This window comes from Thunnus maccoyii, chromosome 10, assembly GCF_910596095.1.
Source record: "Thunnus maccoyii chromosome 10, fThuMac1.1, whole genome shotgun sequence".
Taxonomy (NCBI): Eukaryota; Metazoa; Chordata; class Actinopteri; order Scombriformes; family Scombridae; genus Thunnus; species Thunnus maccoyii.
The window spans coordinates 23328380-23354550 of NC_056542.1; the positions used below are offsets into that span (position 1 = coordinate 23328380).

General features: G+C 40.4%; 1 protein-coding gene across 4 annotated transcripts in view; it reads left to right on the plus strand.

Annotated features, from left to right (window-relative positions):
• The first annotated feature begins 290 nt into the window (after nucleotides 1-290).
• grb10b (growth factor receptor-bound protein 10b) overlaps nucleotides 291-26171 on the plus strand; it is a 71296-nt gene continuing 45415 nt past the window's right edge. For 2 of the 4 annotated variants that reach the window (XM_042425172.1, XM_042425175.1), the window contains exons 1-3: nucleotides 291-535; nucleotides 14262-14389; nucleotides 23786-23882. In XM_042425172.1, the coding sequence (XP_042281106.1) occupies nucleotides 14339-14389; nucleotides 23786-23882 (148 nt within the window). In that variant the 5' untranslated portion in view covers nucleotides 291-535; nucleotides 14262-14338. The other 2 variants (XM_042425174.1, XM_042425173.1) reach the window with 2 other exon arrangements.

Below are 26171 nucleotides of genomic sequence, written 5' to 3' on the forward strand. Positions count from 1 at the left end.
AAGAAATCATTTGCCATTGATTCTTTGTCTGTAACTTAAAAGCAGCGGATCGCATTGTCAGTTTTCTAAGACACTGAACTCATGACAAGACAGCGCTTCAAAAAGAAAAAAAAGACGGAATCCTCTGAACACGCCCTTATTCCCATAAGACGTGAACGCCGCATTAATCACCCCTCACTTGTGGGCGTGGTTTAGTCTAAAGGGGAGGGGTTGTTTGCGTGTGTGTGTGTGTGTGTGTGTGTGTGTGTGTGTGTGTGTGTGTGTGTGTGTGTGTGTGTGTGTGTGTGTGTGCGTGCGTATGTGTGTGTGTGTCCTACCCGGCCGCATGAGATGAGCTGCCTGCAGTCTTTGCAGCCACTGTTTTCGCCTCCTCCTCCTCCTCCTCCTCCTCTTGCCTCTGTCTATCTGTCCAGTCCGGGAATGTTGACCACCGTGGCCTGATCCAGCGCTGTCGAGTGTCCCTTCATCTCAAGACTGCCACTCCGGTTTGTGTCTCTGAGGGTCGTAGCCTGCCTGAGCTGATCTGGCTGTAAAGGTGAGTGCATGCTACCGGACGAAGAAGCCGCTGTTCTCATCGTGCTCCTTGTGGGAGGAGGGATAAAAAGTCCACCGAGAGCGGTCAGTGAGTAAAAGTAAAATAAGAAATATAAATAAATATATATGTTTTTTAAATGTAATTTGAAAAATAAAACTTGAATTTGCTGTTGTGATGACACGCACTGTTTTGCGGGTCGGAACACATGTGCGCACTGCGCGTAACCGCGCCTCGCGGGACCTGAGTCCATGCCCTCCTCTCTGGCAATAAGGTAGCGGTCATTGAACTTTGAAAACAAGTTTATTTATCGGATCGGACTGTTGCACTCAGCTGTAGTGACTTTACTGTATTCACACTAGTGGAAAGCTTCCGCCGTAGACACCCCAGCCTGTTCCGGGGTTAGTACGCGTGCCGATAAGCTGCCTGGATCTCGTGCGCTTTCCTGCACCTTTCCCAACATTTACTGTGATTCGAGTCCCTCTTGGGGAACATTATTTTGACCTCAACAGCCTTCTGCCTGCCTGCCGTGTTTACAATTGCGTAACAGCAGTCTACAGTGGCTCATAGCCTACTTTCTATCCAGTAGGACTCCAGCTCCCCATGTTGCGCCCCCCCAGCAACCCCCTCCCTCCCTTAACTCAATTCTGTGAGAGTTTCACTAGGCTGGCTTTATCCTTTTGGCAGCATTTGCTTTTGGGGGTGGGTAGGGGGAGAAAGAGGCGTTTTCCCAGGGATACTCATGTAGCCTTACTGCAGTGGTTCCCAAAGTGAGCTCCTGGGACCTCCTGAGGGTCCTTGGGTGGGTTCCAGGGGTCCCTAGGAGAGTGTAGAATTGTTGAATTAATTTAGGAGGAACAACAGATTAAAAAAGTAAAAAGAACACATTTTTTAATTCACAAGGTGACATAACAGACTATAACAATTGTTATCAATTGTTAAACAGGTTGATAGAACTGTGTTTGGATCCCTGATGTGAAAATCTTGAGGAACTCTTGGCCTACTCATTCATATTCATAAAATCTTTAATACTGTAAATGCATACTGCAGTTGCAACTGGACCACTCCTTTATGGTACACTCTATACTCTATTGTATATGCCTCTTTTATTTTACTGAGATATTTGTATGGAGGAAGAAGAGAATATAATTTGTTTTAAAAGTCTGCTTCAGTGTATATTCTCAAATGATTGTGTCAGTAATACAATATTTTGCCTTTAGTATTTCACTATTGTGAGGATCTATGTTAAATGGTGACAATGCTAATAGACAGAGAGAGTCAGAGGGAGAGTCTGATCATTATCTAATCTAACTTCATGTGGAAATATCTTGACAAAGCAACTCTTCATACACAGTCTAATCTCTGCCCTGTCTTTTGGGCACTCTTCCAAATCAATTTCTTTATTGGCTGCATGTGGTCTTTGCAGAAAGTTGCATAACCACCCAAATTTATGATTCTTGGAACTATCGACGTTGACCCGTGTATTCTGAATGCAGATCAGGGCTCTCACTGGGAATGTGGAGTTAGACTGGAAGGAGGCACTGAGGGGCTGATGCACGTTGCAAGGTTTTGTAGGCATTAATGCATCCCAAAATGGCTCTGTCAGTGCGCATTTTCAAGGGAAATACTGAGTCATAAAAGTCTCTGAAAAGTAATAAAAAATGTAGGATTCACCTGTTGCTCAATTTGGATTTTTCAGCTGGACAGGCAGAGCAATAGTCTTCCATTTCTCACTGTGGTTAGGGGGACACTGGATAAAAATAAGCTTTGAGAACAAATTAGTATTGTCTGTGGTGGTTTTAGTGCATCTAGCATTCTGACTTTGTCATTCAACCCTTATTGGATTAATTATAATCTGGCCTACCACTGATATTCCACACAACCTGGCAACCTACACAGGAGCAGTAGATACTGCACACATGCATGTCCCTCTGCATGTTTACCTCTAAGCGTGGTTGAATACGAAGTATTTGATCACGTGGCATACAGTCTAAAATATGCTATAGCTGCATCTTTTCAAGCATGTGATTTTTCTGACACTCTCCCATTCATAACCAAACAGGATTTCTCTTTTCCTCGCCCCTGCCCATTATTTCCTGCTTTCTTTCATTTAATTATGTTGTGGTCACATCCCTGTGCACATGGCAACCACTCGAGCTGTGGTTTCTTTCACCCCCTCAGCACAAGTCCTGCTATTTCAAGTCCATGCTCAGTAAGCACAGGCATGACGGGGCATGAACTCTGCGAGACTACAGGCTGCCAAAAGGCTGCTGACTGCACATATTGCACATAATTATACTTATAAGCTATACTCAACTCGCTGTAGGATTCAGACTTGTGTGTTTTGTCTTTTGAGAATCCCTGAAGAATCTAAAATGCATTTTGTTCTGCTGCTCACACTCCACTGGTTTTTGATTGAAATACTTTGTTTCATTTCATGCCTCATTTTAAACATTTCTTGATGTACAGATGCATAACCGTGCGAATACTCCTCTTATCCTTGCTTGTATGCATGTAGTTTCAACTGCCACCCAAGGGAAAAAGGGGCAGAGATATACTATTAGCTGGTATTGGTGGTATAAGAGCTTGTGGTCGTGCTCTAGGCAGCATTCCATTGGGTCTTGCGTCAGCCAGCAGTCATTCAGCACTGGTTAGTCTGGGCTTATACACTGTTAATACCCCCTCCCTGATGTCATGACACCATTAACCCAAGCCTGCTGGGGGACCACAGCACAGTTCATGTCAGTCAACTGACTCTGCCTGCATCTAAAAGCAGAGCACCCTCTGTACCCAGCTGCTCAGCTGGGCTGTCAGTGGTCAAAAAAGAATCCAGTGATGTTAGAGGCTGCTGTTTGTTTTTTGAATAAAGGTTAATTTTGGACTCAGTTGCGTAATCAGGCGTCATTTCTACATTGTAACCCTTCTATCCTCTGTTCAAATACTCTACATTGGATTCAGTTTCCACAAACTAGGCCTCAAACCATGTGTGCGCAATGCTGCAAAGTTTTGGATTGTTTGGACTCACACTCAACCACAAGTTAACAGTTCTAATGTGACCACTTATTGTTGACACTACAGCCCAGTTAATGTTTTATGTACTTGGTATCTCAACTATAACCGCTGAGTAATCATGTTCTGCTTTGTGAGGAGTCATTTCTAGGAACCTAAGACCTTGCCAGAGGAAAAACATTGTGGTATTATTTTTCCTCCTCCCACTCCATACTGTAAATATGGACCTGTACAAACCCGATTCTCGACGCTTTCCACTTGTGACCTAAGGTGATGCAATGCTTGCTTGTCTAACCACCACAGTGTACAGTGGATTGAGTTTCTCACTGTCTGGTGTTGGTCCAAATGTGGCTGAAACCCAAGCCTGCATGAGAGGCAAGAATGTTGCCTTTATTCCGCAGGTAACTGAACACCTGCGGGACCACAGATTCGGGTGGGTACAGGTTCTGTGCCGTGGATGCAGACGAAATGATCTCTCTTATGCATATGTACAGTGTTTTTTTTCCCCCTTGCTCTCTTGTTCTCTTGCTTTTATCACTATATGTCTCTCGTCTCAGTTTATCTTTGTCTCTTTGTCCATCTGTCTACCCCATTGTCTGCCCCCCTCAACTGCCTCTTTCTTTAGTTCGCCTCTCATACTGTCTCCTGCCTTTATCTCTCTCCGTTGATCTGTGTCTCACCGTACCAGCTGGAATCTGCAATGCAAAATCAAAACAAACCATGGTTAGTTGACTTTCGTGGACATATCGTATGATTAAAAACAAAAAGGCCTTTTTTTTCTAGAAATATTTCCCAGTTTGAAGCCTCAGAACAATACGGGCATTTTTTCTGCTCTTGAATTATCACACTGTCGTAAACCCTATTCTGATTCGCTCCCACGCTCTGATTATGGCACTTTTGACCATGTATGCATGCATTTTGTCGTACATAATTGCATTTTCTGCCCTCTGGTTTTCTAGTATTATTCCCAGACTTAGAAGCGATTAGGGCTTAGAGTGGTGTACTTTGGTACTTAGGAATAGGACTTGCGCTAAGTCCTTGTTAATATGATTTTTTTCAGCCAACCAAGTTTGTTAGCATTCCTAAGAGTAAGTAAGTAAAATAAATCCTGTTCCTATTTCCCCTCAAGTGGTCAGATCGTACTCCAGTCTTTTTTGATACAGGTTAAATGTTTTACTTACAAGGTCAATATTATTTGGGTTTGATATTTTCCTTTGCTGTGGTTGATGATGCCATTTGCACTGATTCCTTTATTGTTTTATCAGTGTTAAGTTCTTGAGTAAGAGGGCATCTAATGTGATAGTTCTGTGTATTTTATTTTTATCAGTTGAATAAGTTTTGTGCTACCAACAGGTGTAGTAAAGACAGAGTAAGGAGAAGACAAATCCATCTAATATAGCCCTCTGGGACCACCATTACACCCAACTTGTGCACAAGCACCACTGCTCCCAAGCCCAGTCCATTCATCTTGCCCATTGCATAAGACCAGCTCTCTCAAGCAGCCCTGAAATCCTCATCCAATTAGGCACTGTCCATGTTTCCAAAAGGCCTTTCTCTCATAGACTGGTGCTATTCAGCCTCCCCCGGCATGACATCAGGCCCTCTCTTATAGCCCCACTTTACGCTGCTGCTCCCAAATAATGAAAGCTGCCAATTAATGACTAATCAACATGTGCAACAAGCACATCCAGTGAGGAGTGACTACCATCTAATCTGCTGATTAAAACAGAGGACAGAGATGCTCTGTTCAACTTTCTCTCCCCATCTTTCAGTGTTGCATTGCTGCAGAAACAACGGCCAACCTACACACACAACCACACAAACACACCGACTCTGACAGCCTCATTTGAGAAGCCTGAAAGTTGATAATTGGAATGATTTGCATGTTTCATTTTAGAGTTACTTGGAAAGTAGTTTTGATCAGTAATAATACCAGTTTTTTGATTGTTACAGCTGGGTAGGAGGTAGCTGGTGCGTTGTAGTTCTGCATGGGTTAACAGTGGGAATCAGAGGGAATCAGATTGGTGGGAAGGCTTGGGTGAGTTTGGCAGGTGTGGTGTTGGAAAGGGGTGTGATAAGTGTCTGATATCTGCAGATTTAAAGAGGTGGATCTCAATGACATGTAACACTGTTTGTCCCACCAATTTTCATGCATAAATCTTGGTTTAGTAGGATGTATTATGTGTCAATAATTTAGACATACAATAAGACACCAAGACAGTCCAGTCAAATCTGCTCTTTGAGTCCAGTGTGGTCCATGGGCGATGGCACAAGTTTGCAGATCTGCGAGAGAGATGGGTCAGGGGTGAAGAGTAGAAAGGCAACCCTTAAAAACAATGTATTTATGGATGGTTTGGTTTTAAGACTCTTAAGATTCTTCATATTTATATGCAATCAAAAATCAGGGTTACTATTTCCAAAGCTGGTGAAGAGCAGCAGTTATGGAGCAACATTAGCATTCATTTGAGTGGCGTCTCTGGCCATCTGGGGAATGTAAGTCCAATACTCAGTCTCCTTTTAGCTCCTGATGGAAATGTCTGGCTGCTTATTGCTCCATGATGTTCAGGAGGTAGTTGCAAACTTTGTCAGTCTGCTGTTTTGCACTGGCCTGGTAGCATACAATAGTTTTATTAGAATTTTTTTCCCTGAAAAGAGCTGATGAGAGCGGTGAGAGTGAACCAAAACAATGAAGTTGCAGGTCATAAAAACAAAACAATTAGTTTAAAGATGCTAAAAGGCACCATAGAGCCGAGGGGAACTGCTGCATGAAGTGATAGTTCTCTGCAGGTTTGTAACTACAGGTGGCTTCTCTCACATTACACATGTTATTTGATCCATTGTTAGCATAGAAAAATTGAATAGTCTTGTACAGTCACCCCAGGTATCCTGTATCATCTTTCGCAATCCTTTCACCTGATATTGGGCTGTTGAAATGACAGGACAGGCTGTTCTCTACTGGCTATGGGTGTGTGACCAAACTTTATCTAATTTGTGACTAGAGTTGCAGAGGGTCCCTTAAGCACCACCTGTCAACTGAAAAGCCATCTGCTTAATTGAGATACATTTAGCTCAACCCCTTTTTAATCAACATAACTTTATCTGTTTCAAGTAGTGCTACTCTTATGTTACGGTTTGAATGCAGCAGTGGGTATTAGATAGATAGATAGACACATGTATGTTTATTTTCAATCAATTTTAGTAACTGGTAGAACTGTCAACAGAAAAATTATTCTTACTGCTGCAAACATTCTTCAACTGAGTACTTTGGTTATCTGTGTGGATACTTTGGGAACTGGACTTTAAGACACTCGCCAGTAGAAGTAGCAACCATGGGCTGACTCTGGTTGTAGAAGTCAACTTTTGTCTTGTCGCTGTTCAGGGAAATATTACAAACCCAGAGGGTGAGTTTAGACAGAGTGTAAATCATGCTTGAAGACATGCATACACACACTTGTGCACACATACTGTGGAACAACCTCTCACATGCACACTCTGCTCCCCCATGTCTCTCTCTCTGTTTCTCTCGAGGCCTTTGACACTTCCATTTGATAATGAGTTTTGATTTAAGCTTGTTCTAGCTTTAGTGTTTGTCTCCGCAACACAAATGCTGCGTGTGTGTTTATTCTCGTGTAGTCAGCATCATTATCACGGGATGAAATTTCACACATGAAAATATGAGAGGCTGTTTATTGTTGGGCTCTACCTTGCATGGCGAATGCAGTGTCTCCCAGTAAACCTTATGCAACCTTCCAGAAAAAACCTATGTATCAAATACAGTAATACATTAAATAAAGTCAAGTGACATGAATTTTGTTTAAACGTTAGTAGCATTAAAAGCTGACATTGATAATCTAAACAACACACTGCTGCTATTTTCTAGCTTTTAGTTTGTATTTGTCTCGATGGGAAATTACTTGAACTATCATAGAAACGGGACATGATCCATAATGTTTTATCCCCTTTTACCTCTCCATCTGAGCATCTTGAGCATCTGTATTAACATTTCTTAAGATTAAAAAATCCATGAGGGCTACATGTATTTTTCCTTGTTGGATGGAGCAGACAGATACTTGATAAAACAAATATAAGTGATCAGAGGCTGTTTAGAGGGTGATCAGGGAGTGATCAGAATCCCCACAGGAGCTGATGGGACGGTGTATCCACAGGAGCAGGCGCTAGTGTTCGGATGTGCGATAGAAAAAACAGTCTTGCTGACCTCTACCCTAGGGCACTGCAGATAAAACACTATATTCCTTGACACTGTTTGACCCCTGGAGGCATAAAAAAGTCACCTTTTGACCTTATGATACCTGAGTAGGAAGCTTACAATCGTTGTGGACTCACATATTCTACCATATGTTCTCCACTTTCGCCCATCACTATCCACCCTATCCCTGGCTGGCCCACAAATCAGTGCTTGTCATTTCATGAGGTTGGGGTTTGCCATGTTGCATGTGTTTTTTTTCACCCAGTACCCTATATGGAAAGAATGTGCTCTCTGCATTCCAAAGATGACTGAGCAGAGCTGAACAGCCCAGTGTTAAGCTGTGTCCAGTCCAATCAGCTGAAGTCAAGTTGACTGAGATGAACACATTTTACAATTATATACACAAAGAGAGTAGTTGACACAGCTGCACAGCTGAGCTGTAGTTGTACAGTTGCTGCTATTGAGCACTGAGGCATTTCAGTTTTGCTTATTGAACCAGCAGTGTTTCATGTGTGAAAGGGATTCAATTAATTGTAAAGTACCCAGAAAGGTTATTTGCATGGTTAATCTGTTATAAATCTGACATCTTTGGATGTGAAATGATTCAATACTGTAAAAAAAACGTTCTCAATTGTCTGCTTTGACTTCTCTGGCTTCTCTGGCCCAGACTGGAGACACCTGATTCCAGTATCCATTTCAGTTACTCCAGCTAAAATCATGTTCATAGTGGGTTTACATTTCCCTACATGTATAGGCGCAGTATCATAGCATGCCCTGTTTGTTTTTTTCATACTTTTGCTCTAACAAGTTATACAATGTAAACACTTTAATCCAGCTTTTCTTTTCATTTTTTTTAAAGAAACGTTTTGGCTGGTTTAGTAATGGCTTTGGAAACAGTAGAATGACTATAATAAACTTCAAAATAATCCTTTGTAACCTAAGCCAAATACCAAGTATCTGATTTCATTCAGAAACACTGAATGTTGGATGAGATTTTAGAATCAAATAACTTCTTTTCTACCATTTAAATAAATGTTGTGAACTGTGCTGTACAGAGCTCTTCCAACATCTGACTTAGAAGTCAACTGACTTCCATGAATCTATGCTACAGTATGTTTATGGACGCCCCACTATAAATAACGCCCACTATTTAGAATGTTTTCCCAATTAGGAAAAGACAGGAATAACGCAGCACCGAAATGTACAAATTACAGGCAAGTAGGGACCAAGACTAGACACATAGATACACAGACAGGAAAACATGTAGACACACAGGTAGAGAGACTTATACACAGATTGACAAAAAGCCAAGAAGGAAGAGAGAAATATACACCGAACTGATTGATTGTTGACAGTTAAGACAGACAAACCAGACCAACATGTAGACAGACAGGTTTAAACAAAAAAAAAATCAAACCAACTTCTTAGTTTACAAGACATGTTTGGCAGTGTAGCTCACAAGACAGTCATTTGTTTCAGGTTTGGCCTGCATACAGTATGTGAGGTCAAAAGTTTAATATTTCCATTTCCCACTGTAGGTATTTTTATTGGAGTCCTTGGAAAGGCTTAAGGAAGGGAAAAAGTTAATAACCTGTTATTCAATATGGGAGGAAGTTGTGGCTTAAATAAGTAATGACAGCATTAAAAACTATAATGAGAGTTAATATACAAGATTATAGATGTATATTTATCATCTATAATCAAACCTCCTTGTCCAAAACCTTTACTTTGCAATCCCTCATTTCTTTTTGGATCAGTACATTTGCATTGCATGCTGTATTTACATTCATGGCATTGGTTGCAAACAAAGTCCCGCGGCCTCCAAAGTCTTCTTAACATCCATCTTTGGTCTGGCTAGCTGGTCAGCTCCAGCCACTGATCCACCACCATGCAAAAGAGGAGCTCTGTTCAAGGAAATGTTTCTACTGTTTCAATTAGGCTTTACTTTAAATAGCCCTGGTTTCTGGTGATCCCAGACCTCGCCTTTGGCTTTTCTGCAGGGCTTATCACCCTGGGATGTTAAAGCTGGACCCCTGAGATGTAAGCACATATCAGCACATTAACCCCCAGACTGACTAAGCATGTAGGCCACCAGGACGTGTTCATCTGCGGCTTCAGTTTACAACTGTGATTTGTTTATTAAGAGTCCAGGAGAAACACAGAGACTGATTACTCATCATTTATATGTTGTAACATCCAGTACTGTATGTAACAGCGAGAGGCCAAAGTGTGTCATTTTCACAACAACAGTAGCAAAGGTTTACCACAATGGTGACTTAGTGAATTTACTCATTTTCTATAAAGGAAAACCCTAACTGAATAATTATCTTATTATCTTATTGGCTCAAGTGCAGTGTCTTATAACATAGTATGCTCTTGCTAATTTTTTTCTTCAAGTTCTTCCTATATTTGTGTGGAAAGGAGACATTTGAACAATGTATCATACCTGTATCGACACTAAATATTTTGGAGAATATCAGATGGATGCTGGTGAAAACTCCAAGCAGAGCACCCTCAGTAGAGTCCTTAGTATTTGCTGTCAAGTCTCAACCACGACAGTGCTGGTGCTGGTGAGGATTTATGATTCACGATAGGCATTGTTAAGACCCCTGCGTTTGAAGTCCACCAGCTAACATTCTCCCTCATGCAAGTTTGAGCAAAAATCACATTAATGAATCCAGATGCAGTCACCTCACCGTTGGGTACAGCCGCCGCACCCCAATGTCCGCCCTTTCTAGTGCAGAGACGACATCCGGATAATTGCACTGTCAAGGTCAAAGATGGTTAGGTTTCAGTATGCTGTTCAAGTGGAAGGAATCAAATCAAAGGGTCCTGAGTGGGTCTAATCCCTGCACTGGAATGGCTTTGATTGGGTCAGGGAGCAATTAAGCATAGGTGCGTGTGTGTTTGGTCAATATATCAGTCACTGAAAGTCACTGTGGCACATATAAGCACTTTGAAACTTGGGCTACAAGGTATTTTAATGCTACACGGAACGCCTGAGCTTTTTTCCCATATTTTATCACGCACAGTTGAAGCAGAATTCACAATTTACACTCGTGATGTTAAAACTCTATATTTAATTCAGTGGTATTTAATGTATGATAACTAATCCTCATAAAATGAAAGTAGCAGTTTTGATAAGGACTTAAGCTTCAGTTTAGTGTCTAATGTAGTTAATTGAAGCCTACTTTTATCCGTCCTGCACAACCTCCAGACTCCTGAAAAATAATAAATATACAATTCAGCCACAGCTAGTCAGCAAGTCTGTGGCGCCTAATGAGGGGCTGCTCGGAGAGTTTAGGCTGATGTTAATTTGTTTTGTTTTTGTTGTAAACTGTGTGTCTGTAAATAATGTGTAAATGACGAGCTGTCCTTGCATGCCAGCCGGCCAGGCCACACACATGGATTGACACAGTAACACACACACACACACAAACTGACACACACTCATTAAGAGCAAGCCCTTTAGCGGTCCGAGTGATCGTGGTGCCAAGGTCTTTGTTTAGAATGCATTCATGGTTTGGTCATTATTTGCAAGCAATTTTGGAGGTATTAAAAAAAAAACTTTTCACTTTTAGTTCTCAAATATTTGGAAGGGAAAAGTGCTGAGTGACAGGTTTATTATATCTGGTCAGCTGACACAATACTGAGGATAACCCACATCTTGTAAAAGAGGAAAAACTGCAGAATTTAATTTAATTAGCCTTTGTTAAAGGGGACATATGCTTTTTGTTATGATGTTGGATGTCTATGTTAAACATGGTCAAATGTCCAAAACCTGGGGTGAACTTATGCAAGTCAAAAACCCAAGCCTTAGTCTGCTCTGAATGTTTCGTTTGCAGTGTTATCTCTACTTCCTCCTCGTGATGACATCAAATTGCTGGTGCATGACCATAAACGGCCGTCTGTTCCATAGCCTTTGTCGCTAAGGTTGTTAAATGGGTTGTTTGTGTTGTCCACTCACATATTTTGGATTGGAATAGGGCTCGAACATGTATGGATGTATTTGAGAAGTTTCCGTAAAGTAAAGAATGAGAAAAAGAAGTGAGATCCTACTGCTACTGTTTGTTTACTGCCTCTGGGAGCTAACCAATCAGAACAGAGCGGGCTCATCAGGAGGGGGGCCTTAAGGAGACAGGAGCTAAAATGGCCTGTTTCAGACAGAGGCTGAACTGAAGGGCTGAATAAAGGGCCAGTATAAGATCAATAGGAAGTTTTTTGAATTTTAAATCATGCAACGATATACTAGTAGAATAAAAAATAAAAATATAGACCTAAAAATGTGCATGATGCATCCCCTTTAAGTTCATTTTTGACTGACACAATGGACATTATAATCATAAGAAAATGTAGTTATTATATGTACCTTGTTGTGTTTCTGACCTCTAGTTGCACTATGGAGCAGTTTTTTTTACGAGTTCTCATTTTGTTCATGCGCACAAGGCACACATGTAGGCACATGTGCAATATGTGTCACAATACATAGTTCAGCCAATGGCTTCACACTATGCCAATGATCTACAGGTGGCTATAATATGCTAAGTAGCGCAGCAATGCGCCAGCAAAAGCAAGGAAAAAGAAGGCTGCAAGCTAGTAAACATGAATGTAAATGATAAAAAATTGGCTTTGCAAATGTTTTAAGTGGAAAGAAATGGATTCAACACTTTTGTAAGACCTCAAGGATACACACAATACATTTTGGTGAGTAACACTCAATGTAAACATAACTTTTGCTTGTTTACCAGAAAGCTCTGCATAGTCCTTTAATGCTCAGATGTTTATATTTATATCTGCTCTTAATTTCTATCTTCCAGTCTATGCATTGGACATTTTTAAGATGTTAATTAACACACAGACAATGCTGTCATGTTAGTTTGCTTAAAAAACTCATTGTCATTTTGCTTGCATCAGTTTTGTCAGAGAAGTTGACCATATGATTTGATTTATTTGATTTATTTATTTATTGAATGGGACAGTGTGCAGTTTGAAACATTAAAGATGCACTGCACCAGAGTTAGCTTGAAGCTAATTTGCATCTGATTGTACATTAACCAGTCAGTCAGACACAGTAAGATACACAACTCTACAAACATGTAGAGCTTCTCAAAGACCCTTAAAAACTCTTAAAAATAGGGCCTTTACACACCTGCACACAGCCACACATGCACAGCATATGTAAACATCCACATACACACACATATGTACACATACAGTACATGCACACATGCAGAGCCTCATGTACAGGCAGAAATGGACACACATACACACACCCTACTGCCGCAAGGGCAGCCTGCTCACAACCGCTAATGCAAACATGAGATAATATTAGCTTTCTATAAAATGGCAGGTCATATTTTTGAAATACCAACAGGGGGTCATGAACTGCTGCATAAAAGACCGTCATAGTTGTGAGCTCGAGCTGCTTGGCTCAAAATATACCCAGGGGTCTAACTTAAGACCTGGACTGGTGCCTGCCGTGTATTTTTGGGTCAGTGTTTACAGGTGTTTGTTCAGTGGCGGCAGTGCCAAGAGGTTAATAGGATACCCACTTTAAGAAGTTCAAATAGACTAAAGTCCATGTTGTTGAATTTGTGGGTTTTTTTGACCCCAGGAGGGAGGCTTCATAGAGTAGAAGAACACCTTTAAAGTCCGCTGTGGAGCAACTTCTATTACAGTTATGTTAGCTTACAAAGACCACGCCTCAGCAGATTGTTCAGTAAGTTGGAGTATAGCAGGATTGTCAATTGGGTAGCAGTCAGCACGGTAAATGTATCAGGAAACCCAAGATGACAAGGCTCATGGTGAGGGAAGCCTCTCATCTTTTAGGCTCTTAGGTTTCCTTAATAGAGATATATTTTGCTGCAATGAAGTGCCAAGCCATATTAGCTCTTTTATCACCCAAATAATGGATATAAAGGCTCCAGCGCATGCATCTACCCTCAATAAAGAGCATAAATCACTGCAGGACACTGCTCAAATTTGTGATGTCGTTCACAGAATTAGTCCTCCAGTTATCTGTCTTTACCTGATGAATGATTTCAGTTAAGTGAAACATCCTCACCACATTGAAAAGCTGGATTTGTCTGGTACGAATCTAGTGACCAAGAAGTGTAATTCTTTGCCTGTTTTACAAAATATTTGTTCATATTACAAAGCATCTTTTTTCATATTTGGGGTTAGTCACAAACTAAAATTGTGGGACAAAGGGAGGTACATCAGTATTTCTGTAGATTTGAATAAGACTCAGTTTTTCTGCTCACACTTTTCATTTGTAACCGACCAGTGTTCCTCCCTTGTTGCTTGTTGATGTTGTTTACTGTGGGTCTATGTGGGTTAAGATGTGCTCTGTGCTATATCTGTCTTCTCAGAACCTAGATTTCATCTTCCTTCTGTCATCCTCCTCTCCTTCCCTCATCCTTCCTCTCTTGGACCTTCTCACCCCACCCCCCTCCCCTTCTTCCCTTGGAGTTTTCCACTAACCTCCATTTGTCTGCTCTTCTTCCTCTGCAGGTAGTTTGCTCTGCCCATCTTCTGTCACAACTGATCCAACCGAGCAAATTGTACAAAGGAACTGAGAAACACAAAGCATGGCTGTGGCCGGATGTCCGGATTATTTCCTGCATCATCCAAATTATCAGGTAAATGGCAATTTCCTGTGTTGGCTTTTCATCCGTTCTCTTGACTACTTTTCAAGTTGAAATAAAACATAAAGACTAGACTAGAAATGAAACAGCCAAGAGTAAACTGTGAGAAGCCAGACTGTGATGTCAGTATGAGACATTCTCCAAAGCTAGACTCACAGGATGTCTGTTTAAGCTTTTAAACTGAAATGAACTTTATTTAATAGAAATGCTGACATTTCTAAACTAGAAATGTGCCCGTGTTCCCATGAAACTACTTTGGATTCTGTTGCAGTGTCCAAAGTTGGACTATCCACAGGGCATGGCTAACATGCACATAATTCATAAATGAAACTTCTGAGAATTTGTTAGAAGGATGAGGTTGTGAATTTTGAACTCTCTACTTGTACAAACCCTTCTTATTATTCATGTATTTAATATGGAACGAACGAATAATAAACCATCGGAGAAGTACGCAAAGTACTGATTTGCTTCCAAGAATTCTAAGAAATGGTCAGGGCGTGGGTTCAGATTACTACGGTCTTTGCTAATGCTGCTGTTAACAATATATGTAGTTTCTTAGTTATTATACACTGTAGAGGGCAATGAAAGAATGGTCTGTGGTTATAGTTTGTCCTGTCTAGTCTCGCCCTGGCAACAGACAGAGTATATGAGTGAATGGACGTGGCACAGACACAACATTCCATGACTGTGAACACGTAGAATTCTTAAAGAGTCACAGAGGGACAGACTATTAAAGAGTGTTGCTCCAACAGAGTCACAAAAGCATCTTCTCTTTGGCTGACCCCCCTCCCAGGTAACGCCTGCTCTCTTCATCATTCTGATTCAATGGTCGGTGAATTCACTCACATACGTACACACACACACAAACACATAGGCTAGGAAGGCTTTGTATTCAGTAGTGTGTAGTAGTGTAATGTGTTTCCATGTGTATCTCATGTTCCAGGTTTGAAGCCAAATCATCAGCAGCTAGCTTATTGAGTCTGAATGAAATGAAGAAAATAAATTACAAGAGTCATGGATTTTGGCTAATTTCCCTTTAAATCGATTCTCAGTTTGTTGGGACAAATTTTCACTGACAATTTCAGTGTATAATCCAGATGCGCCACTGTTTTCATGTTTTGTGTTTACGCCAGAGAGCACTTATTTGGAAAGTATGCATTATTAAAGTAGAATATAGCCTGGATGAGCACAACTTTCCTCCAGTTAAACAGCAGCACAACTGAAGCTCTCCTTAATGGCACTCCACTCCAGATTCAGTCATCCCCCATCGCTCATCTCTCCTTTGACGGCCAGGTTATCCCCCTTTCCTCCTCAGTCACTAATCTGGGTGTTAGGCTTGACCCTCAGCTTACTTGAGACCATAAACAAAAACATCTCTAAGCTCCACCCCTCTCTAACCCTGTCAGATGCAGAGAAACTTGTGCATGCCTTTATCTCCTCAAGACTGGACTATTGCAATACGCTCTTCACAGGGATTCCTGGCAGGAGCATCCAGAAGCTCCAATACATTCAGAACAATGCTGCCAGGATCCTGATGAGAGTGTGAAAGCATGAACATATAAAACCAATTCTGTTTTCATTGCACTGGCTCCCTGTCTCCTTTAGGATTGACCACAAAGTCCTACTACTCACATACAAATCCATCAACAGACATGCACCTCCCTACCTACAGGAACTGATCATACCACAAACCTCCACCTGCACCCTCAGACCTGCCAGTAGCTTGCTCCTCTGGGCCCCCAGTACTAAACTCTGCACCACTGGGAATCAAGCCTTCTGCTCTGCTGCACCACACTTGTGGACCAACCTTCCTAACCATCTGAGGGCAGCAAAGACCCTAGACTCTTTTAAAAAAAGGCCCAAAAACCCTTCATTTAGGAAGGCTTTTTCATCTTAACTCTTATTACTATTTTATTTATGTTGTGTGTTCTATGTTATTAATACTGTAGCACTTTGAGTTTCACTATGACAAACTTGATGTCTTATGTTGACCCTTGAGCACGAAGGAAGGCCTGTAAATATCAGCTTGTTTCTTGATGTGCTGATTTGTTATTGATTGAGTGAGGGCAGAGCAGTTCTCCTGATCAATAGTGGAGCAAAAGACTAACAAACTCACGCTCCTGCTCATGAGCTCAACAAGGATTTTATCTTTTGACACTTTTTTCCTGCATATTTACTTGACCTCTGGAACTGTCGTCTTGACTTCTGGAAATCAGGTTTCAGCTTTAGTTGATTTGTTCATGCCCTTTGCCCCGAGCAAAGGGCTTGCAAACATTTGTATTAGGGCAGTAGCACTATTAGCCTGATCAGAAGCTAGTCTGTTGTCTGCTTGTCATCTGGGTCATGGCTTTATCTATGAACTTTGACCTCGGAGCTAGAGGACAGAGAGTTCACCCTGCTAGAGTCTCCCAGATCTGCACAGCTTAGGGAGACACAAACGAAAGATCCGCATAAGGCACTGTGTGTGTGTGTGTGTGTGTGTGTGTGTGTGTGTGTGTGTGTGTGTGTGTGTTTGTGTGTGTGCTTGCACACTTGTGGCAAAGTGAAGCCAGGGATGCTGGTTTGTATATTGTTTCTGTGTTTCCGCCTTATTGCTTCAGCTGCAAAGATTAATCCACACTAGTTGTAAAAATAGCACAGTTTTTAATGAGGCATACACTGTGTAACAGCACAGTTTAAGGAACTAACCCAACAAAAATAAAACGAGAGGGAATAGGCATTGAGTTGAGTCTAAGGTAACATCCCCTGTGTGAATAATCACATGTGGTGTCCAAAAATAGAGCAATGTACATATGTGTAGGCTAATCCTCTCTCTGCTTCTCTTCAGCATTCTTTTCAAGCTCATATAGAGCGTAACGTTTTGTCCTGCCATTTAGGTTATTTTAAAGAAAATGGACATCTTTGCCAGCGGTTTGAATGGGTGCTGGAGCTACAGTATATAGACCTCAATGTTCCCACACAAGTGTACCCACACACGCAGCAGTACACGTGCACAGATGCGCACTCACTGTTTGCAAAGCGTTCAAGTATAACAGATGCACCTTGACTTGTTGAATGAGAAAACCCATTCACTGTGAAATTCCAGGGTTATGGAAGATTTGCCCTGATAAAACTACAGCAGCAATTCAAAACAGATTCAAGATAACATTCATACTAAACTCAAGGGATTATATCACCACTTTAATCTTGTTTCTGTTGTATGGTCGTGACTGGTGAATAAATGATGGCATGTGCAAAGCAAGGAAAACCTTGATGAGGTAAAAAAAAAAAAAAAAAAAAGGATTGATGATAGCTGATTAAACCAGCCATAAATCCAGAAACTGCAGGACCTTCAATATATTCTGTAAGGTTATGTGAATGTAAAACTAACCTGGGCCCTCATGTAGTAAAACTTGAGTAGATTACACTCTGAAATGATGTGTAAGCAGAAATCAGGGAACCGCTGTATGCCAAAACATAATATTGTTATGTATAAACGTTCTGTACACCCTCCACTGTGTTAAGCTTTCACAAATCTGTCAGATCACTGGATAAACAAGCAGAGTCCAGCACTTGAGCATAATTTTTACTGTGAGAGAGCCTGAGATAGCAGGATTGTTTTAGCTGGGGCTAAACATTAACAAGATTGTGTGGTGTTTCCCATAACCAACCAGAAATCCTAGATATCAAAAGATTGCATTTGTTTTACTTGAGCTTTTGCAATGTGAATGTTTTCTTGCATTCATAGGAAGAACATTTCACAGAAATCACAGGTCAGTGTGGACATGAGTTATGGGGCTACAGTGACAAAGTTTAACTGTCAACTTTGACTCAGTCTGTCATCACTTTCAGCACATTGGAGTTGAATCAAATGTACAACATCAAAGTGTTGCTTCATATGCAATATCCAGTTTTTCCAGTTCAGGGTCACGGAGTAGCTGGAGGCTATCCCAGCATGCATTATGAACATACCCCTGCATTTATGGGCAGAAATATATGTCTGAATTTTCTTGCTGCAGTGTAAACAGGCTAGGAATTATATTCCAGAAGTAATGTCCTAATCATGACTGGGACATCCTCAGATATTTTATTTTCATTTCTAACATTTTTTTCATAACATGATCCTCGAGTTTATTATGAAAAACAGTAACTGAACCTTTGCTCTCAACTTGCTCAAATTAGCACTTTATTAGCGCTGGAAAGTGACCCGTGACATAAATTAACAAGCACAAACAGTGATTTCTGTTCAGCCATTTGTATTTTACCCTGCGAGGCAGCTGGATTCTTGAGATCATGCGTGAATCCATCTTCTTATGTGCTTGTGGCAGAACCAACAGTGGTTCGGACCAATCAGCGTCTTATGAGGTACTACTGGCGACTATGGTCGTGGTTTAGGTGTGATGACAGCGAAAAGTTTGCTCTGTGTAACAAACCATCTGGTGCGTCAGGTGAATTTGTACCGACAATGAGCACAAAGCATCAATACTCCACAAAGCATTTTTTGCCTCAAATAAACAGCACATTTTCACAAATATAGCTATTTTCATGTTTTCTTTCACATGTTTTTGTTTTTTAGGATTTTAAATTATATTTGCTTGATGTGTTTACAATAAGATTACTTTATGTAATATATTTACAATATATTTACAATATATTTTACAATAAGTTCACTGGGGCTCTCTCATTGACATGGGTTAGACCACCGACTCATATTACAATATGTAACAGTTGTTCTGTAGCAGGACTGTTGGTGCCCAGTCATGATCACAGTAAGTAGAACTATTTATATTGCAGAAGCATTCAGAAGGTGAAAAATTACTTAATGCTAGTAGCTGTTGGACATTTCCAATAATCAGTTACTACTATAACATAACAATGAGGTCTTGACAAAGAATTTATTTGTATTATAACTACCCAGACCAAAAAGAAAAATGAAAAAAATCTAAATCATCTAATGTTATGTAATTGCAGGCTACCTTGGCTTGTCCGTGGCTCAGCTGTGCTGTGACAACAACCTCAGCTACAGCTCAGTTTCTACGCTATAAACAAACAGATAAATGTAGCACTAATGCAGACATTAGTGTGACCTCATGATCTCATTCTAGTTAATTATGTAAGAAAGGATTTCCACTCCTGCTCTTGCTGTCTAGTGTTCTTGTATGTTGTAACAAGACTATCCCTGTTAGCACTATTGCTCTCATCAAGAATGCTCTTCCAGAAGCAAGTCTTGGACCCACCTGTAAGATTTCCACATCTCTAAAGCTTTCTCAGAATATTCAGTTCTTGGTAAATTTAATCTTAATGGAAACTGCGATATTGACTTATTCTCATGGACCCAGTCCATTCTGAGCTGTTCCTTCTTAGCCAGCAGTCATTCCATAAGTATTGATTCATATTCAATCCTCAGTCATAACATTTAACCTCAGTCTGACCTCTTCTAAAGGCATAGCTTTGACATGCGTCTCAGTCTTTTCCTTCTTGTTTGAGGCCCAACCTCCAAACTTTTGTGTTGTCTGCTTTCAGTGCTTTAACCTTGTCTCTGGCCTGCCACTGACCCCTTTTAAAGAGCTGAACCCTCAACCCCTTGACTCTTATTTGGAGTTCCTTTCAACTTCATCAATATGAAAGGGTGCTTATATGCTCCTTGTCAAAACTTGGCCTACCCTTAGTCCTGTTTTGACCCCTCTTTAAGAACTTAAGCAACACGTGTGTGTGTGTGTGTGTGTGTGTGTGTGTGTGTGTGTGTGTGTGAGGTGTCTGTGTGTCTGTGTGTCTGTGCTTTTGTTACTGTGTGTACAAGAGTGTGAGGGAGAAGCAACTTGAGAAAATACAAGAACACGGATCAAAGAAAGAACATCTGTGAATTTTTTCTTCAGGAGAAAAAAAAAGTCAGCTTTTATGTGTTATCTCATTTTGTCTCTCCTCTGTGGAGCCTCAACCTTATAGGCTTTACTAACTACGTAAACAAATGCAGAGTTAGGCAATAGCATGGCTGAGAATTATGCTAAATGGCTAGCATCTGTAAGATTAAATCCCTACATTAACATTCTGTCAATTGTCTATAGGAGCGTCAAAGGCTGTCTGGGTTTTGGGTTTTTGTTGGTAAGATCCACAAAAGATCAAGGTGTGCTTTAAAAGTCCTTTAGTTCTTTGGTGTGTGTGTGTGTTAACTCATTTACTCCCAGACAGCCATGCAAGGCAGCATTCAAGACCAGTATATGGTGTGAAAGAGTCCCTACGTTTTTGCTCAGTGGAGCTGAACCATGACCATCTTGTCCTGAATACACACACACACATGCTAACTTTGCGCTGTACCATCCCACCAACCAAACAGTGTCCCAGTGCTGTTTGGGTGACTGGGTAGGGATCAGTCACAGTCTGGTAGCTGGACCCCCAGACAGTGCGCATTGATGACTGGGTTTGCTATGTCAAGGGAACAAATGGGGTGATGTGGTGGTTGTTTTATTATTTTTTTGAAATTTCTAAAGCAAGTTAGTCTCATTAAGATCCCAAATCTCTAATTCGATCGGTCCAAGACGGCAGGAACTCAAGACAATACGAAAACGGAACAATGCAGTGTAATGATTGGATGCGGTTGGGTTGATGGGTATAGAAGAGAGGTTGGGGGGCGGCGGTGAACAGAACCATATACTGACGTTCTACATCCAGTTATATCCAGTTCAGTCTGAACACAGGTGCCAGCAGAGACACCGCAGAGGAACTTTCTGCTGATATTTCAAATCGTAATGACTAGAAAAGCTAGAAATGCTGCAGGTAAATCGTGGAGCATAATTATTCAGCCGAGCCCTTATTTGGAAGAATGGAGACATCAGAGTGGAATTCTGCTTCAAACTTTATTTTCACAGTGAGTCGACTCTCTTTGAACCACTCATTAAGTCTTGTTAGCAAATGTCAAAGGAGCAGTAGGATTTTGAAAAGTCTGTTATAAACTTGGCTTTAAAAATTAACATTACAGAAAAGAGAAATTTGAACTTTGCATTGAAAATGGCAGACAGTATGTCTTTCTCCTGCTTATTAAGGAAATTCTTTGAAGAGTCCGCTGTAGGGGGGTTGCAAATTGAATATAACATTTTTCCAAAAGCTTTCGGATTTAATGGGAAAGCAGCTGCTAATAACAATACTTTTGGTTGTGTTGTATTACTTAAGAATTGTTGTTAAAATGTAGGCTTCAACACAGTAGATATTGGCGTTAATTATCACTGGGACAAAAGAAAGAATTAAGGAGACTAGTTGTTTAAATGGTGATATGTTTTGTACTTGGGCTATAGTGGCATCTTAGAGGAGGAACATCACCCAATGTAAGAATGTAGAAATACTATTATATTGCATTGTAGTGACATTTATTGGTGAAAATGACATCCTGAAGCACAGCCTGGACCTGCTTCATTAAATGAGACACTGAGCAGAATATATAACTGACTGTGGGTCTTAAGACTTACATGATGGGTACCCTGACCATCATCCTGTAATCACTGTAACTTCATTGTCTCCAGAGGCAACAATGATAACTCCAACTGATGTAAGGAAAACACATCTATCATAGAAAATTAGGCAGGATAACATCAATCGTAGAAGAACTTCTGTAAAAGAATCCGGCTCCGCCTGCATTGTCTGTCACTACCGTAAATGAGGCAGAACAAGCAACTGCAACCGCTTTTATTGCTGCATCCGAGGAGGTCTGCTGTGTAAGAGAGACAGAGAGTCAGTAGCGATGTTTTTCTGAACACAGTAGCTCGTCCCAGTACATTCTGTTCCCACTCCTGCTGTTAGGCCCTGCACGGGACGCCAGTCTGCTCTCACACACACGCACACACACGCATATACGCACACACACAATGGATAACCCACAGTTGTGCTTTAGTAGTTGTAAGTGCTAGAAACAAATCAAAATCAAATATGTTTATAAATGTACTTGTACATTCCTTGTTTTGTGGGGATTTTGCCTCATCACACAGTGTATCAGTGACTGGAAATATGGTGAGAAAGACAGAGGAAGGATCTGCAGGTCAAACCAGGACATTGTGCTTTAGTGCTATCTTAGACCTTATGTGCTCTGATAGACACCTGGCCATGTTCACGTACCGGCACAAGCGGTGAAAAGGGGAGATGTTTTGATATTATTTGTTATGCTTTATGTTCTATTTAAGGATTTTATTGTAGTTTCATGAGCTACTAACCATTTCGCCATTTTTGCATTTGTCTTCCGCTGATCTGTTTTTATTTTATGTAACCCTTTTCAGCGATCTTTTCTCATAATTATGAGATAGTAAGTCATAATTATGAAATAGTTTTCTCATAATTATGAGATCCAGATTTTGTTATTGTGAGAAAAGTTTAAGTGGTTATCAATCATCATTTAGGAAGACAGAGACATGATGACGCTTCCTGATTTAATTAGCTTTTATTTCCTTCTTGATTTGAGACACTGGGAGATATTAATGTCATAGGATAATGTGGATGGTATTATATTGTGGATGGTATTATTATTAGTTTACTCAGGTTGATATGTTGCCGGATGTGAAATACAGCAGTAGTAGGAGCAGGAAAGAGCAATTCACTATGAGCAGAATCGGACATAGTAATCTCAACAGCACTTTGTATTATAGAAAAACATCCCGCAGGCCATTGTGAGCAATGTCAGGAAGCAGAGACTGTATGACATGTTATCATATCATGCAGGAAATAGACAGAGTGGAGACTAGAAATGGTTACACAATTACAGTCATTAGGATTATCAGAAATCGGTATTTTAAAAAAAAGTAGTATGGAAGTATATTGTGAGGGCAGAAGATGGCTGTTTTTTTTTTTAGGACAATCGTACTAGGACAAGGACTAAAACCAGAAGGTGGTAGTAATGCAACATGAAAGATGCCAACTCCCGTAAAACCCCAAAGAAGAAAGAAGTGATAGGCTATGCACGTCATTGGTGGAGGGATTATATAGACCTATGACACAAATAATGACAATAAGCACTGCAGTTAGTAAATCAACATTGCGCATTTTAAGTCATTGAGATAGTTCGGATGGAAATAAAAAGCTAATTAAATCAGGCAGCATCGTCATGCCTCTTGTTTTCTTAAATTATGATTGATAACCAATTTAAACTTGTCTCATAATAATGAGATAATGAGAAATAATGAGAAAAGATCTCATAATTACAAGATCTTTTCTCATAATTATGAGATCAGGCCTCCATTGTTGTTTTTGTTTTTGTTTGTGAGTGCAATGTGCTTCCATAAAAAATAGCTTCCAGAAGAAAAGTTTTGGATTTTTTAAATCCAGTAACAGTGATGTGTTTTGGTGTTTTTTTAGTGTTATGCATCTGTAACAATATTCCCAGTCGGTTGACATGATTTTTCTTTTTTTTTTTCTTCCTTCTCTCTCCCTCAGCAGGACAATATAGACCGGTCCTCCAATCACAGACAAGCTGACCTCATTGGTCCGAGCTTCCAGCAGTCGACCAATCGGAATTCTCCTAACCATCAAGGTTGGTCCTCAACCACCAAGAGATAAATGTGCATATGTGCAAGTGTGTGTGTTTTTGTGTGTGCTGATGTTTGTACATTAGACCTATTCTTGAGTTACATTGGTGTTGTATGACACAGAAGAGTGCACTCAGTTATACTCGAATTGCATATGATTTTACAAACGTAGTGGGACTTGTCATATGATATTGCACACTACTGGGGCTTAACTGTACACTGACTTGGTGTAACATTACCCTGTAATGATCCCAACCATTTCTTAGTTCCTTTAGGCTCTAACAACAAAAAACAATTCATTAATTTTCAACTGACCGCACAGTTTTTTAATGAGTCAATACCAAACAACAGACATGTCCATTTACAGTAAAAGTACATTTTCAACAATATGCATACATTTTTGTTACACATTATCTCATATTATCAGTATCACCCTTTATTTAACTGATTAGTGATTTAGTAATTACAACAGATATAATATTTGTTAAATAAAATTAGATTCATCATATTGATAGCAGTTTAGACTCAGACTTTGTTTTCCATCATAATATTCTTATTCTTATATTTATATCTGTATTTTATATTTTTTGTTGAAAAAAAAAACATTGAGAAAAAGCATTTTTGGGGTAATCATTTACATAATTCTGTTCAGTAATCCCTCTGAAACTAAACCAAATAAAAAATGAATCATTACTTACAGGACACATGCCAAGAGTGATGTATCTGCTGCTGACTCCTTGGAAGGAAACCACTTAAAAAATTTTGGTACTGAAAAACATAACATACTTCAACTGAGTCCTAGAAATGGTCAATCAATCAAGTTGAGTTAAGTACGACCAATTTTTCAACAAGATATCACAGCTCAAACTCTGCTCTATCAAACACACAGTTAAGCTTGCTGTGTGCTCCTTATTTATTTTCATACATGAGAGAATACAAAAAGGTCGTAGAAATCACCTGGGAATCTGGCACTACTGCAGTGGGTTTGTGCATGTGTGTGTGTCCCTCATCTCAGTACAGTGTGGAGAGCGGCTTGCTGCTCATTATCCTTTGCTGGGCCGGGGGTGGGTGGAGGGGGATAATATATATTTGGGTCTCTTCCGCTGTAAACATTTCAGCAGTTCAAAGGGTGATCTGCGTGGACACAGGGTGCCATTATAATTACGCCGTCTATCTAATTGCGCCATACAGGGTTCGTCCATGACAATCGGAGCATGAGATTTAAGCACAATATTGGCTCAGCATGGGAGGTAAGGGCGGGGAGTCTGCGAGGACTCAAAGAGTGAATTAGAACGCTTGGCCGTGGCATGGGAAATAAATGGAGCAGAAATTGCATTGTCATTTTTCAGGATCAGCCGGGATGGAGGGAACTCAGGAGAACCGGAGAGACAGACGAATGAAGATGACTTTAACTAAGGAACATTTTTGATTACTCTGTTTGAATAATGATATTTTGGTTGGATACTAAGGTTTTGATACAGTAGGTTATGTGTTGGGAGCCTGATTTATGAACACCGGTCCTTTTGGCCATTTAGATTTTTGTCAGATCACCTTCTCTACTGTCTTTCTTTCTTTATTTTTTTTATTTGATGGATGGCTTATTATGGCCAGAAAGCTACCACTTTGACATGTGTTAAAAGCTATATTGTATGAGCTGCTCAAAGTGCCACTCTACGTATTTAGCCATTGTATTTCTGGTGTCATTAGTTGGATGATAATCCTTGCTGATGTTATTAAACTTGCTTTCCACTAAATCCACTCTTTCATTCTTATAGGACTTTAATAGAGCCACCAGCCACTTGCTGGGTTTGCTATAAAAAGCCAGAGCAGTCATAAACCTATTAATATTGACGAGAACAGTGCAGCTTTGTTGGAACATGACCTGCTGTTATTTCCTATGTTTGGAATGAGATGCTATTGAGCGGCTTATCAGGGCATTTGCAAGCCAATATTTGATGTCTAGAAATAGTTGTAAGTTGTACATGATGTTCTCAACATGCAAACTATAAGTTTAAAATGGTTTACCCTAATGCAGTCCTTTTTCAAGCAACTAGAAGAATGACGAGGCCACATTGTCCTGAGAAGAGGCATGACACATATGTGAGTCTAGTGCAGTCTCTCACAGATGCGATGTCACAGGCTTGCACTGTGTTGTCTCCTCTGTGTTGTTTCTCTCAGCCACACGCCAGAGTGACTTCACCCTTATAGCTGAGATCATGGTCTATAGGGTACGACGACCTGCTCTGTGCATAAAGTAACTTCATATGTATTGAGTATCTCTACACGAGAGATAC